This window comes from Amblyraja radiata, chromosome 8 (genome assembly GCF_010909765.2).
Source record: "Amblyraja radiata isolate CabotCenter1 chromosome 8, sAmbRad1.1.pri, whole genome shotgun sequence".
Classification (NCBI taxonomy): domain Eukaryota; kingdom Metazoa; phylum Chordata; class Chondrichthyes; order Rajiformes; family Rajidae; genus Amblyraja; species Amblyraja radiata.
The window spans coordinates 79,989,459-80,005,251 of NC_045963.1; the positions used below are offsets into that span (position 1 = coordinate 79,989,459).

At 50.1% G+C, this 15,793-nt stretch overlaps 1 protein-coding gene across 3 annotated transcripts in view; it reads left to right on the forward strand.

Moving 5' to 3' along the window:
- spred2 (sprouty related EVH1 domain containing 2) overlaps positions 1–14,957 on the forward strand; it is a 67,822-nt gene extending 52,865 nt beyond the window's left edge. For 2 of the 3 annotated variants that reach the window (XM_033026328.1, XM_033026329.1), the window contains exons 6-7: positions 7,676–7,825; positions 11,189–12,222. In XM_033026328.1, the coding sequence (XP_032882219.1) occupies positions 7,676–7,825; positions 11,189–11,869 (831 nt within the window). In that variant the 3' untranslated portion in view covers positions 11,870–12,222. Of the gene's footprint in view, positions 1–7,675; positions 7,826–11,188; positions 12,223–14,942 lie in introns of those variants that run through there. The other variant, XR_004412955.1, reaches the window with a different exon arrangement.
- The last annotated feature ends 836 nt before the right edge of the window (positions 14,958–15,793 follow it).

Genomic DNA, 15,793 nt, shown 5'->3' on the forward strand with positions numbered 1-15,793 from the left:
TGTGTCTATTTTCGGTTTAAACCAGCATCTGCAGTTCCTTCCTACACTCCAATATACGTAGCACTGACCCAGGGCCACTGGGAGGGGCGTAGGGGGGAGGGGAGGGGAGGGGAGGGGAGAGTGAGGAGAGAGGGAGGTGAGGGAGGAGGGAGGGGGGGAGAAGAGGGGAGATGGGTGGGGAGGGGAGAGGGAGGAGGAGAGGGGCAGATGGAGAGGGAGAGAAGAAGGGTGAGGGGAGAGTGGAGGGAGGAGAGAGGGAGAAGGGGAGAGGAGGGGAGTGGGGGGGAGGGGAGGGGGGGGAGGGGAGTAGGGGGAGGGAAGGGGGGGAGGTGAGAGAGGGGTAGGGGAGGGAAGGAGAGGAGGGGGAGGGAGGAAGTGGGAGAAGGGGGATGGGGGGAGGAGTGGTAAGGAGAGGGGGAGGGGGGGGGAGAGGGAGGGGGAGAGGGGTGGGGGAGGGGCAGGAGAGTGAGGGGGAGAGGGGGAGGGGAGAAGGAGAGTAGGGGGAGGGGAGGGAAGTAGGGGAGGAGGGGAGGAGAGGAGTGGAGGTGAATATATATGCGGGGCGGGGCAACAAGCTTTCTGTGGGTGTTGACATGATTCACCTAATTACAGACGGATATAAATAGTTGAAAATGGAAAGTTTAAATTTAGACACATGCCTTATTCACGGCCCAGCCACACACGCATTTGTTCCCTTGAAGATTACGGGGAGAGTTTTGGGAGGAGTGAAGGCCTTTTCTCCCTGTGTGCTGTTGATGAGGAATGCAGCGACACGTCAGGAATGTTCTCCACATGTTAACCATCACCAGCTGCTTCATGAACTGCCATAGTGTTTCAGACCGGCCTGTTCCTTGGCCTCGACTCTTCCGTGTCGGAAGGAACTGCAGATGCTGGTTTAGACGGAAGATAGACACAGAATGCTGAATTTATAATGGGAAACAAAGAAATGGCAGAACAGTTAAAGGAGTACTTTGGTTCTGTCTTCACTAAGTAAGACTCAAACAATCTCCCAGAAATACTAGGGGACCGAGGATCTAGTGGGAGGGAGGAACTGAAGGGAATCCACATTAGTCAGGGAATGGTGTTCAAGTAGGAACTGCAGATGCTGGAAAATCGAAGGTACACAAAAAAGCTGGAGAAACTCAGCGGGTGCAGCAGCATCTACGGAGCGAAGGAAATAGGCAACGTTTCAGGCTGAAACCCTTCTTCAGACTGAAACTTCAGTCAGGAAATGGTGTTGGGACTGAAGGCCGATAAATCCCCAGGGCCTGATGGTCTGCATCCCAGAGTACTCAGGGAGGTGGCCCTAGAATTCGGGGATGCATTGGTGATCATTTTCCAATGTTCTATCGACTCTGGATCAGTTCCTGTGGACTGGAGTGGAGCCAATGTAACTTCACTTTTTAAGAAATGAGGGAGAGAGAAAATGGGGAATGATAGACCAGTTAGCCTTACATCGGTAGTGGGGAAGATGCTTGAGTCAATTATTAAAGATGTAATAGCAGCACATTTGGAAAGCAGTGACAGGATCGGTCAAAGTCAGCATGGATTTATGAAGGGGAAATCATGCTTGACTAGTCTTTTGGAATTATTTTAGGATGTAACAAGTAGAATGGATAAGGGAGAGCCAGTGGATGTGGTGTATCTGGACTTTCAAAAAGCCTTTGACAAGGTCCCACACAAGGGATTAGTGTGCAAAATAGAGCACATGGTATTGGGGATTGGGTATTGACATGGATGGAGAACTGGTTGGCAGACAGGAAGTAGGGATTAACATGCCCTTTTCAGAATGGCAGGCTAGTGGGTACCGCAAGGCTCGGTGCTGGGACACCAGTTGTTCACAATATATATTAACGATTTAGCCGAGGGAATTAAATGTGACATCTCCAAGTTTGCGGATGACACAAAGCTGGGTGGCAGTGTGAGCTGCGATGAGGATGCTATGAGAATGCAGGGTGACTTGGATAGGTTGGGTGAGTGGACAGATGCATGGCAGATGCAGTTTAATGTGGATAAATGTGAGGTTATCCATTTTGGTGTCAAGAACAGGAAGGCAGATGATTATCTGAATGGTGTCAGATTAGGAAAAGGGGAGGTGCAACAAGACCTGGGTGTCCTTGTTCATCAGTCACTGAAAGTAAACATGCAGGTACAGCAGGCAGTGAAGAAAGCTAATGGTATGTTGGCCTTCATTGTGAGAGGATTTGAGTTCAGGAGCAAGGAGGTCCTACTGCAGTTGTACAGGGCCCTGGTGAGACCACACCTGGAGTATTGTGGCAATTTTGGTCTCCTAATTTGAGGAAGGACATTCTTGCTATTGAGGGAGTGCAGCGTAGGTTCACCAGGTTAATTCCCGGGATGGCGGGACTGTCATATGATGAAAGAATGGGTCGACTGGGCTTGTATTCACTGGAATTTAGAAGGATGAGAGGGAATCTTATAGAAACATATAAAATTCTTATAGGATTGGACAGGCTAGATGTTCCCCATGTTGGGGGAGTCCAGAACCATGGGTCACAGTCCAAGAATAAGGGGTAGGCCATTTACAACTGAGAAGAGGAAAAACATTTTTACCCAGAGAGTTGTGAATCTGGAATTCTCTGCCACAGAAGGCAGTGGAGGCCAATTCGCTGGATGTATTCAAGAGGGTGTTAGATTTAGCTCTTCGGACTAACTGAATCATGAGATATGGGGAGAAAGCAGGAATGGGGTACTGATTGGGGATGATCAGCCATGATCACATCGAAGGGCTAAATGGCCGGCTCCTGCACCTATTTTTCTATGTTTTGTTTCGGGACAGGCAGCATCTCTGGAGAGAAGGAATGGGTGATGTTTAATATCCAGCCTTCTTCAGGCTCAATCAGTCTGAAGAAGGGTCTCGACACGAAACGTCACCCATTCCTTCTCTCCAGAAATGCTGCCTGTCCCGCTGAGCTACTCTGACATTTGTGTCAGCCTCATAATCACAACCCTAATTCATTAGCCAAGTATGTTTAAACCGGCATCTGCAGTTCCATCCCACACATTTCCAAATGCATATATATCTGATCCCTCCGAATCGCTCCCGGGAGCTTTCTCACCACAGATGCCAGGCACAGTGGTCTACAGATGTCAGTGGGAACGGTAGTTGGAATCTTGTTCCATCCATGCAGCCGGGGATATCCTGTCACCTGCTTCCTTTGTGTACTTTACTTCCTATGTTAATGAATTTTAAATCCTGGCCCATTAATACGTTGATAACTTTGTCCCTACTCGGTTAAGCCCCTGTCCCACTTAGGTGATTTTTGTTAGGCTGTCTCCACATGGTCGCCTGTACGGTCGTGAGTCGTCTCCGCAGTCGCCCAAAGAGGCGTAGCGTCTTTCTGGTCGCCGCTGGATTTTGAACATTTCGGCGGCAGTGGGTTCGGCGCCAATGAGCGTAGCTTGACTTCTCCTGACGTAGGCTCTGTCGTATGTTGTCGCCAGGGTGACGCAGGTTGTCACTGGTGCTGACCGGTGAATTCCATTGGCGACTACCTACGCCAACTGGCGACAGGTACCGGCGACTGAATTGTCTTCAGTTGTCGCCGACACGGTAGTAGCCTGTCGTGGCTTGTCGTGGGTGGACGTAGGTTGTCGTAGGTGTGGTCGTAGGTGGACGTCATAATGAGTCGCCGGTTGCCGGTAGTTTGCTGTAGCTTAACGTCGACTAGGTGGTAGGTTGTCGTAGACATTGTCGTGGGGGGGGTGGGGGGGGGTCCAGTCACCGATTTTTGGTGACCTGCTATGACTGTGACAGTCGCTGGCAGTCGCCAAAAACATCACCTGCGTGGGACAGGCCCTAGTGTTTTTTGAATGATTACATTATTGGCTGCAGTGTTGGTGAAGTTTAAGACGTCTGTTGTACACACCATACCTCAGTATAATGTAGCATCTAACGACAGCTCATATTTCTATAGCTCCTTTATTGTAATCAAATAGTGCGGCACGGTGGAGCAGCGGTAGAGTTGCTGCCTCACAGCGCCAGAGATCCGGGTTCTATCCTGACTACGGGTGCTGTCTGTGCGGAGTTTGTACGTTCTCCCCGTGACCTGCGTGGGTTTTCTCCGGGTGCTCCGGTTTCCCCCAGCACTCCAAACTTGCCAGTTTTGTAGGTTAATTGGCTTGGTGTAAATTGCCCCCCAATGTGTTCGATGCAGAAGTGGTGCGTGACAGAACCAGTGTACGGAGGGGGTCGCTGGTCGGAGTGGAATAGGTGGCCCAAAGGGGCCTGTTGACGCGCTGTGTCTCTAAACTGAACCAAACTAAATGTGGGGGCTTTGGATAGGGGGCGGAGGAAGTTTACAAGAACGATGCCTGGATTATAGGGGATTAGCTACAGGGGTCAGGATGGGTCCGAGTCAGCATGGATTTACGAAGGGGAAATCATGCTTGACTAATCTTCTGGAATGTTTTGAGGATGTAACTAGGAAAATGGACAAGGGAGAGCCAGTGGATGTAGTGTACCTGGCCTTTCAGAAAGCCTTTGATAAGGTCCCACATAGGAGATTAGTGGGCAAAATTAGAGCACATGGTATTGGGGGTAGAGTGCTGACATGGATAGAAAATTGGTTGGCAGACAGGAAACAAAGAGTAGGGATTAACGGGTCCCTTTCAGAATGGCAGGCAGTGACTAGTGAGGTACCGCAAGGCTCGGTGCTGGGACCGCAGCTATTTACAATATTTAGATGAAGGGATTTAAAATAACATTAGCAAATTTGCAGATGACACAAAGCTGGGTGGCAGTGTGAACTGTGAGGAGGATCTATGAGAATGCAGGATGACTTGGACAGGTTGAGTGAGTGGGCAGATGCATGGCAGATGCAGTTTAATGTGGATAAATGTGAGGTTATCCACTTTGGTAGCAAAAACAGGAAGGCAGATTATTATCTAAATTGTGTCAAGTTGGGAAAAGGGGAAGTACAACGGGATCTGGGGGTCCTTGTTCATCAGTCACTGAAAGTAAGCATGCAGGTACAGCAGGCAGTGAAGAAAGCGAATGGCATGTTGGCCTTCATAACAAGAGGAGTTGAGTATAGGAGCAAAGAGGTCCTTCTGCTGTTGTTTAGGGCCCTAGTGAGACCACACCTGGAGTATTGTGTGCAGTTTTGGTCCCCTAATTTGAGGAAGGACATTCTTGCTATTGAGGGAGTGCTGCGTAGGTTTACAAGATGAATTCCTGGAATGGCGGGATTGTCATATGCTGAGAGAATGGAGCGGCTGGGCTTGTACACTCTGGAGTTTAGAAGAATGAGAGGGGATCTTATTGAAACATATAAGATTAGAGCATCCGCTGCTCTAGATGTCAGCAGATCTATATTGGTGAGACCAAGCGTAGGCGTGGTGATCGTTTCGCCGAACACCTCGCTCCGTCCACATTAACGAACCTGACCTCCCGGTGGCTCAGCACTTCAACTCCCCCTCCCATTCTGTATCCGACCGCTCTGTCCTGGGCCTCCTCCACGGCCAGAGTGAGCAACACCGGAAATTGGAGGAACAGCACCTCATATTCCGCTTGGGGAGTCTGCATCCTGGTGGCATGAACATTGAATTCTCACAATTCTGTTAGCCCTTGCTGTCTCCTCCCCTTCCTCAGCCCTCGGGCTCCTCCTCCTTTTTCCTTTCTTCTCCCCGCCTCCTGCCACCCCCTATCAGTCTGAGGGCAGTGGAGGCAAAATCACTGGATGGATTTAAGAGAGAGTTAGATAGAGCTCTAGGGGCTAGTTGAGTCAAGGGATATGGGGAGAAGGCAGGCATGGGTTATTGATTCGGGACGATCAGCCATGATCACAATGAATGCGGTGTTGACTCGAAGGGCCGAATGGCCTCCTCCTGCACCTATTTTCTATGTTTCTAGTACCCCGTTCCTGCTTTATCCCTTGATTCTGTTAGCCCTAAGAGCTAAATCTAATTCTCTCTTGAAAACATCCAGTGAATTGGCCTCCACTGTGGCAGAGAATTCCACAGATTCACACAACTCTCTGGGTGAAGAGGTTTTTCCTCATCTCTGTCTAAAATGGTCTACCCTTATTCTTAAACTGTGGCTCCTGGTTCTGGACTCCCCCAACATCGGGAACATTTTTCCTGCATCTAGCGTGTCCAATCCCTTAAGAATTTTATATGCTTCTATAAGATCCCCTCTCATCGTTCTAAATTCCAGCGAATACAAGCCCAGTCGACCCATTCTTTTATTATATGTCTGTCCCGCCATCCCAGGAATTAACCTTATAAACCTACGCTGCACTCCCTCAATAGCAAGAATGTCCTTCCTCAAACTAGGAGACCAAAACTGCACACAATACTCCAGGTGTGGTCTCACCAGGGCCCTGTACAACTGCAGTAGGACCTCCTTGCTCCGAAACTCAAATCCTCTTGCAATGAAGGCCAACATGCCATTAGCTTTCTTCACTGCCTGCTGTATCTGCATGCTTACTTACAATGACTGATGTACAAGGACACCCAGGTCTCGTTGCACCTCCCCTTCTCCTAATCTGACACCATTTATCCGACCAGTTTACTTGTCACATGTACTGGAAATGGGACAATGGCAATAGCGGGCTTTACAGGTCCATTAACACAATAACACACACAGCTAATTTGGAGATACAACAAGGAAACAGGCCCTTCGGCCCATTAACACTATCCTACACAGGGCCAATGTTTAAACTTATACTGAGCCAATTAATCTACAAGCCCTGCACGTCTTTGGAGTGTGGGAGGTAACCGAAGTTCTTGGAGAAAACCCACGCAGGTCATGGGGAGAACGTACAAACTCAGTACAGACAGCACCCGTAGTCGGGATGGAACCCGGGTCTCTGGCGCTGTGAGGCAGCAACTCTACCGCTGCTCCACCGTGCCGCCCTGCCACATAAATGAACATCGATGAGACTAGGTAAAGGGACCATAATAATGCAGAAATGAAATTATTTTAAGTCGCCGGACATAATCACAATAGGGAAGTAAAACTTGCACAAGGCAGCACAGTGAACTCGTGTTAGCAACCTCTCTATCATGGACTTTGGTTATGGCAGACGTACCTACAGACTGCAGCCTGGGCCACCCCCTGGCTAACTCCCTCCCCTCTCCTCCCTGTACCTCACCGGGATATACCCTTTTCCCAGCCTCTTCCAGCTGTATCCCCTCCTCCAGGGTGATAGGGGTCAGAGATGATCTTGCCCTCAGATGGTCACGATTGAATGGCGGAGTAGACATGATGGGCCGAATGGTCTAATTCTGCTCCTATCACTTCGCCTATCGCCAGGAAGCGAGCGGGTAAGATCATCTCTGACCCCTCTCACCCTGGCCACAAACTCTTTGAATCACTTCCCTCTGGAAGGCGACTCCGGACTGTCAAAGCTGCCACAGCCAGACATAAAAACAGTTTTTATCCACGTAAAAACTCTACTCAACAGCCAAAAATCTGTAGCCTCCCTTTGATCTGGTATTTTGTTGGTTCACATGCTTGATCAATGGTGTTTTATCATTAATGTTTTATTATTATTAATGTTTAGTGTTTTCTGAGTCATTCGTAACTGTCACTGTATGTCATGTTGTTACTTGTGGGCGGAGCACCAAGGCAAATTCCTTGTATGTGAATACTTGGCCAATAAACTTACTGACTTACTTACTTATGACCTGATGTTTGTTTTCTCCAAAGGCCACGACAGACAGTTCGTCAAACTCGTCGAGCAGGAAGGAGCCGCCGGTGAGGGTGTTGACCCCCACTGTGACCGAGACCCACCGGCCCCTATGTCCCCTGAGACACGCACTTGACCATTACAGCCCTGACAACTACCTCCTAGAGCAGGTGAGGCACAAACACACGCACACACACACACACACGCACATACACACACACACACACGCACATACACACACACACACACGCACACGCGTACACACACACACGCGTACACACACTCACGCGTACACACACACACGCGTACACACACACACGCGTACACACACTCACGCGTACACACTCACACGCGTACACACACGCGTACACACACACACGCGTACACATACACACACACACGTACACACACACACGCGTACACACACACACGCGTACACACACACACGCGTACACACACACACGCGTACACACACACATAGACACGCGTACACACTCACGCGTACACACTCACACGCGTACACACACACACGCGTACACACACACACCCGTACACACACGCGTACACGCGTACACACACACACACACACACGCGTACACACACACATGCGTACACACACACACACACATACACACACACACACACACACACATACACACCACACACACACACACCCACACACACACACACACCCACACACACACACACACACACTCTCACACATACACACACACACACATGCGTACACACACACACACACACACACATACACACACCCACACACACACACACACACACACACACACACATACACACATACACACATACCCACACACACACATACACACACACTCACACATACACACACACACACACACACACACACACACACACACACACACACACACACGGAACCCGGAAGGGTTTCGGCCCGAAACGTTGCCTATTTCCTTCGCTCCATAGATGCTGCCGCACCCGCTGAGTTTCTCCAGCAATTTTGTCTACCTTCGATTCTCCAGCATCAAGTCAAGTTTATGCGTCACATACACATACGAGATGTGCAGTGAAATAAAAAGTGGCAATGCTCGCGGACTTTGTGCAAACAAACAAACAAACAAACTGCAAACAGAATGGAACAGAATCGCATATTCTTTTACATATTAAATATTGTGGGCGGAAGGAAAAAGGGGAAAAAAAACCCAGCACTTTTTTAAAACCCAGTAGAGTGGTCCAGTAAATGTTAGCCCCTGGTGAGGTAAGAGTTTACAGTCCTAATGGCCTCTGGGAAGAAACTCCTTCTCAACCTCTCCGTTCTCACAGCATGGCAATGGAGGCGTTTGCCTGACCGTAGCAGCTGGAACAGTCCATTGCAGGGGTGGAAGGGGTCTCCCATGATCTTGTTGGCTCTGGAGTTGCACCTCCTGATGTATAGTTCCTGCAGAGGGGCGATTGTAGTTCCCATAGTGCGTTCGGCCGAACACACTACTCTCTGCAGAGCCTTCTTGTCCTGGGCAGAGCAGTCTAGGACCAGAGGACACAGCCTCAGAATTAAAGGACAAGTCTACTCCACCATTCATATATGGTTATATGATCGATCTCTCCCTTCTAACCCCATTCTCCTGTCTTCTCCCCATAACCTCTGACACCCGTACTAAGCAAGAATCTATCTCCGCCTTAAAAATATCCACTGACGGCCTCCACAGCCGTCTGTGGCAAAGAATCCCACAGATTCACCACCCTCTGACTAAAGAAATTCCTCCTCATCTCCTACCTAAAAGGACATCCTTTAATTCTGAGGCTGTGACCTCTGGTCCTAGACTCTCCCACTAGTGGAAACATCCTCTCCACATCCACTCTATCCAGGCCTTTCACTATTCGGTAAGTTTCAATGAGGTCCCCCCTCATTCTTCTAAACTCCAGCGAGTGCAGGCCCAGTGCCGACAAACGCTCATCGTAGGTTAATCCACTCATTCCTGGGATCATTCTTTGGTTAGGCAGCATCTCTGGAGAAAAGTAATGAAAATTGTTTGTCCACCACCGGTAATTGTGAAGAAAGTTACAGTTTTAAATAAAAGTTAAGAGGGAAACAGATGTTAGCAAGATGTTGCGTTGGTTTGTTGACTGCACGCCGGCTTATTGCAACATCTGGATTAGTTATTAACGTCTTGGATGTTGAGGGAATAATGGGCCATATTTGGAATGTTTCCCTTCAATCTAGGGATTCAGCGCCATGATGCATTATCATGGGATTGGTTTACTTTTTAGTTTAGAGATACAGCACGGAAACAGGCCCTTCGGCCCACCGAGTCCGTGCTGACCAGCGATCCCCGCACACGAGGAACAATTTTACATTTACACCAAGGCAATTAACTTACAAACCTGCACGTCTTTGGAGTGTGGGAGGCAATCGAAGATCTCGGAGAAAACCCACGGGGAGAACGTGCAAACACCGTACAGACAGCGCCTGTAGTCGGGACGGAGCCCGGGTGTCTGGCGCAGCAAGGCAGTAGCTCTACCACTGCATCACCATGACGCCCTGAATTCTGCGCAAAATATTCATGGGGTTGGGACATGCGATCTACAGCAGACCAGGGGCATTGCAATGTCAGCAGCATGTTACTGCAAGCAGGCTATCTGCCAAACTTCAGTTGGTAACAAAGTGTGCGGTGCTATTTGTGAAGAGCGCAGTAAACCTGAATTGGAGGCACATATCGGGCACCTTTCCCCATGCAGTACACCAACGTTCTGGTCCTGTGGTCTGCTGAACAGTTACGTCAGGGGCTGGTCCAAGTGAGGAGTTCGTTAGTCAATAAGATACGATAGAACTTTATTCATCCCAGGAGGGAAATCAGGCAATAGACAACAGGTGCAGGAGGAGGCCATTTGGCCCTTCGAGCCAGCACCGCCATTCAATGTGATCATGGCTGATCATCCCCAATCAGTGCCCCGTTCCTGCCTTCTCCCCATATCCCCTGGCTCCGCTATTTTTAAGAGCCCTATCTAGCTCTCTCTTGAAAGCATCCAGAGAACTGGCCTCCACCGCCCTCTGAGGCAGAGAATTCCACAGACTCGCCACTCTCTGTGAGAAAAAGTGTTTCCTCGTCTCCGTTCTAAATGACTTACTCCTTATTCTTAAACTGTGGCCCCTGGTTCTGGACTCCCCCAACATCGGGAACATGTTTCCTGCCTCTAACGTGTCCAAACCCTTAATAATCTTATATGTTTCAATGAGATATCCTCTCATCCTTCTAAACTCCAGAGTGTACAAGCCCAGCTGCTCCATTCTCTCAGCATATGACAGTCCTGCCATCCCGGGAATTAACCTTGTAAACCTAGACTGCACTCCCTCAATAGCAAGAATGTCCTCCCTCAAATTAGGGGACCAAAACTGCACGTAATACTCCAGGTCTGGTCTCACTAGGTGACGGGTGATGGCCGGTGGGCACGGACTGGGTGGGCCGAAAGGCCTGTTTCCGCGGTGTATCGTTGAATCAGAGCGTGTGTGCGTTAACGTCTTTCCCTTTGAACCCTAGTCCGTGCCCAAGCAACGACACGTGAGTTTCCGAGACGATGAAGAGGAGATCGTGCGGATCAACCCGCGGGAGAAGGCGTGGTTGCGGGAACGATACGAGGACTACCGCTACGCGGCGGTCAGGCCCAAGTACGGCGAGCAGGGAGACGGCGACTCGTACGTCCACTTCGACAAGAGCGACGCGCCCAAGCACGACTACAACTACCCCTACGTGGAGAGCTCGGACTTTGGCTTTGGCAAGGAGCTGAAGGGCGGGGTGGGGGTGGGGGTGGTGGCGGTGGTGAAGACCCAGCCCGCCCCGTCCAAGTCCAAGCTGCGGCGACGCATCGACGACGGCGAGCGGTCCCGGTGCGTCTACTGCCGTGACATGTTCAACCACGAGGAGAACCGGCGGGGGCAGTGCCAGGACGCTCCCGACCCCATCCGGACATGCATCCGCCGTACCAGCTGTATGTGGTGCGCTGACAGCATGCTCTACCACTGCATGTCCGATCCCGAGGGAGACTACTCGGACCCCTGCTCCTGCGACACGGCCGACGAGAAGTTCTGCCTGCGCTGGCTGGCGTTGATCGCACTCTCCTTCATTGCCCCGTGTATCTGCTGTTACCTCCCGCTGCGGGCTTGCTACAAGTGCGGCGTGATGTGCCGCTGCTGCGGGGGCAAGCACAAGGCGGTGGGCTGAGCGGCCATGTGGTGTACAGGACATCGGACACTGCTCTGGAGATGGAACATCCTGATCACATTGTGGTGCGGAAACCGCAACGCTGGTCTCTGTGTGCGTGCGTGCGTGCGTGCACGTGTAGACACTACCTGACTGGACACCATCAGCGCCACACACAACTAACCTTAACAACTAGACTTGTCTATCATGGATATATATATAAGAATGTCTCACAATTGTTTATAATTTTTCTAAGAATCTAATGCGGGTGAGAGTTGAGCTATGCGTGTGTGCGTGTGTGTGTGTGTGTGTGCGTGTGTGGAAACAAGGAACTGCAGATGCTGGATTACCAAAACAGACACAGAGTGCTGGAGTAACTCAGAGGGTCAGGCAGCATCTCTGGAGAAGTTTGAAGAAGGGTCCCGACCTGAAACGTCACCTATCCATGTTCTCCACAGATGCTGCCTGACCCGCTGAGTTACTCCAGCACTCTGTGAAACGTCACCTATCCATGTTCTCCACAGATGCTGCCTGACCCGCTGAGTTACTCCAGCACTCTGTGAAACGTCACCTATCCATGTTCTCCACAGATGCTGCCTGACCTGCTGAGTTACTCCAGCACTCTGTGTCTTCTTTAGGCTGGCTTGAAGCTGGCTACACACAGATGCCAAGGTGGCCTGTCCTCATTTGGCAGTCGGATGTCGAGTTATCGGAGGAAGATGGGGTGAACGGTTCGTGCTGGATTAACCGAGATTGTGCCCTGAAGTCGGGTATCGTGTGTGACTGTCTCGGGGGGGACAACAGCGTGGTAGAAACACGCTCACAACACAGTATTGTCTTCGCTGTACCAAGCCAAAACTACTCTGCTTCCTAATCAAAATGCTCTGACATTTACTAAAATCTAACCCTCTTCAGAGTCGTTCTTCAAGTAGTAACGAACAAGCTTTTGCCTAACCTCTGAACTCTAAAGCAATGATCGACCCTCAAGGAATAATACTTAGCCCACATATTTTTATTGGGTTTCTGTCAAAATGTTTGATTTTTGAGAAGAAGCGTAGGAACTGCTTTTCTACTTAAAGTGTTCCTTGAATCGAGTTCTCACTTTAATTGTGAATACACTAAAGATGATGTGATAATAATACTATATCAGCAGGCTCCTTGACTGTTGCTTCCACAGCCTCGCAGCTCGTACAATCACAAGGGGGTGATATTTGTCCACTACATTCAGCAGGGTGCCTCTGCCTTCGTCTAGCTGTTAAGATTCTGCTCGTCTGATTTTGCTCACTTATGTTTGCTGGCTGTTGCCTGTCTTTGGTGAACTACGGCGCGGTTACCATGGTCTCTGGTGAGTTGTGGTGCGGTTGCCACGGTCTCTGGTGCGTTGTGGTGCGGTTGCCACAGACTCTGGTGAGTTATGGACCGGTTGCCGCAGTCTCTGGTGAACTACGGCACAGTTGCCACAGACTCTGGTGAGTTATGGTGCAGTTGCCACAGACAGCTCCGCCCTGGCTCCGACCTCTGCCGCTGGTTTGGGGCGTAGAGACGGAATTAAACACACGTGCGTGGGCTGGTACACGTGTGTGGGCTGGTACGCGCACCCCACCACACACCCCACACCGCCGATGGAACCGCGGGTCGATCCGCGCGGGACCTAACGTTGATCGTTTTTTTTGAAAAGCACAAAGTGTCCTCGAAGGAAGAAAAAAAATCGGGATTGTCAAAGCCTTAGCAACCCGTGTAGTTGTAAACTTCACCAGATGGACAGGGTGGGGGGGGGAGAGAGATCACTCTTCCTTCAAAATCTTACTTGCTCAGGTCACTCAGGGTTAGTCCACAGACCCTCGCGTCGAAAGCTTACGCTTTGAAAGAATATTTTTGTAACACTGGGACTAGCCATTTTGTAAAATATTTATTTGAAGATCAGCTGGGTACAACCTGGTGGGTTTTAGTTGGAGGCGGCTGGTGAAGCTGACCATTGCCGTCCCGTGGCTCAACATGTCTCCCCGTCTCTCACCCTGGACAGGAAGCTTCCCAATGCCACGGACTGAGAGCTGCATTTGGGCCACTCCTGAGCAAATGCATCCATGCATCTGCATCGTTGATGATCAAACACTTCTGATAACCGCGCGGCACTAGACTCAATAGACAATAGGTGCAGGCGTAGAGGCCATTCGGCCCCTTCGAGCCAGCACCACCGCCATGCAATGTGATCATGGCTGATCATCCACAATCGGTACCCCGTTCCTGCCTCCTCCCCATATCCCCCTGATCCTGGTGGGTAGGGGCGGCCCTGAGCAACTTCAGCGAGTGGAGTTGACCAGAGGGAGAGGGGGGCTTTAACTGGTGTGAGTAACATCACTCCGGTGGCCTGGGACCACAATCTCACGCCAGGCAGTCGCTGACCTGCCCGCCCCTTGTCCACACACCAAGTTTGCAATAAGAGCTGTTTGAGAAGGAACTGCAGATGCTGGAAAATCGAAGGTAGACAAAAATGCTGGAGAAACTCAGCGGGTGAGGCAGCATCTATGGAGCGAAGGAAATAGGCGACGTTTCGGGCCCGAAACGTCGCCTATTTCCTTCCGGCTTTCGGCCCGAAACCTTGCCCATTTCCTTCGCTCCATAGATGCTGCCGCACCCGCTGAGTTTCTCCAGCATTTTTGTCTACCTTGCAATAGAGCTGATTAAAAATCACCGTGGGGGTCTTAACTACATTGGAACACGACCACAACCATGGGCCTCACGTCTACACTAACTTTTCCCCCCGGAGGTTTAGCAGTAATCTCACAGTAAGCTCGCTGGCATAACACAGACACACAGCGAGTGCCATCCCATCAGGACGTGTCCGTTCCTACGACAAGTCTGGTGTGACAATTTATTTTAAATTATCGGCCGTTCTTCCCACGCTTACACACACCCTGTAGATGTGTAAATCGAGGCGTGGGCTGGGAGGGGAGGGGAGGGGGTTGGGTTTTTTTTTTGTGTTTGAGTCTAGATCTCGTCTTGCACCCACCCAGTGGCAGGTTGGTCCTGATCAGCTGACTCAATACCAAGGACAACAAAACAGTCTGTGTGAGGGGTGAGGACACACAGAGAGGCGTGTGTGTATGTGTGGGGGGGGGGGGTGGGTGGGAGGGGGGGGGGAAGGGGGAAACAAATCAGATTTATTTTTGTATCTGTGGTCAGGAAGTGAACCATTGTAGGTCGGGCAATCTACAGCCAATGTACATCTATCAAGGATGAGATGAAAGTGCCTCCACTAATTGTATACTAAAACCCTGTTGTAGTGATATTTAGTTTTTTTTTTACAATAAGCATTTTTACCTCTGTGTAAAAAAACTGATATCGTGTATGGTGTACATTTTGAGTTTTTTTTTAATTTGTTTCCTAATGTATCACCATGTTGTGGACTTTGCTTCCCCCCCCCCCCCCCCCCCCCCCCAATCTACTGTGTAAATATCAATACATCATATCAAAAACTACAAAATATTGACCTGACCAGTACATAATTCTTCTGCGTTCATGTCATATCTTCAATATGTACCCTGGCAGATCAGATGGCAATAAAATGAAAGGAACATCCATGTTCAAACAGTTTGTGCAGGGTGAGTTTGGAAACGTTATTCAAGGGGGGGAGGGGGGGGGAAGCTTCAAACAGAGGTGGTCTTCAGCAGAGGCCTGGTTACCTTGGTCGTTAGCGACCAGCGGTGTGTTTACAGTGGGACACCTCACCGCGGTAGAATGTGTGGCTTACTCTGGGAATCCCCGTGACAACGTGGTCTAAGCAAATTCACACTTATATGGGAACATTCTCCAGCTACCAGCTTAGTTTAGTTGAGAGATACAGTGCGGAAACAGGGGCCACACAGTTTAAGGATAAGGAGTGAGCCATTTAGAACGGAGGCGAGGAAACACTTTTTCTCACAGAGGGTTGTGAGTGTGGAATTC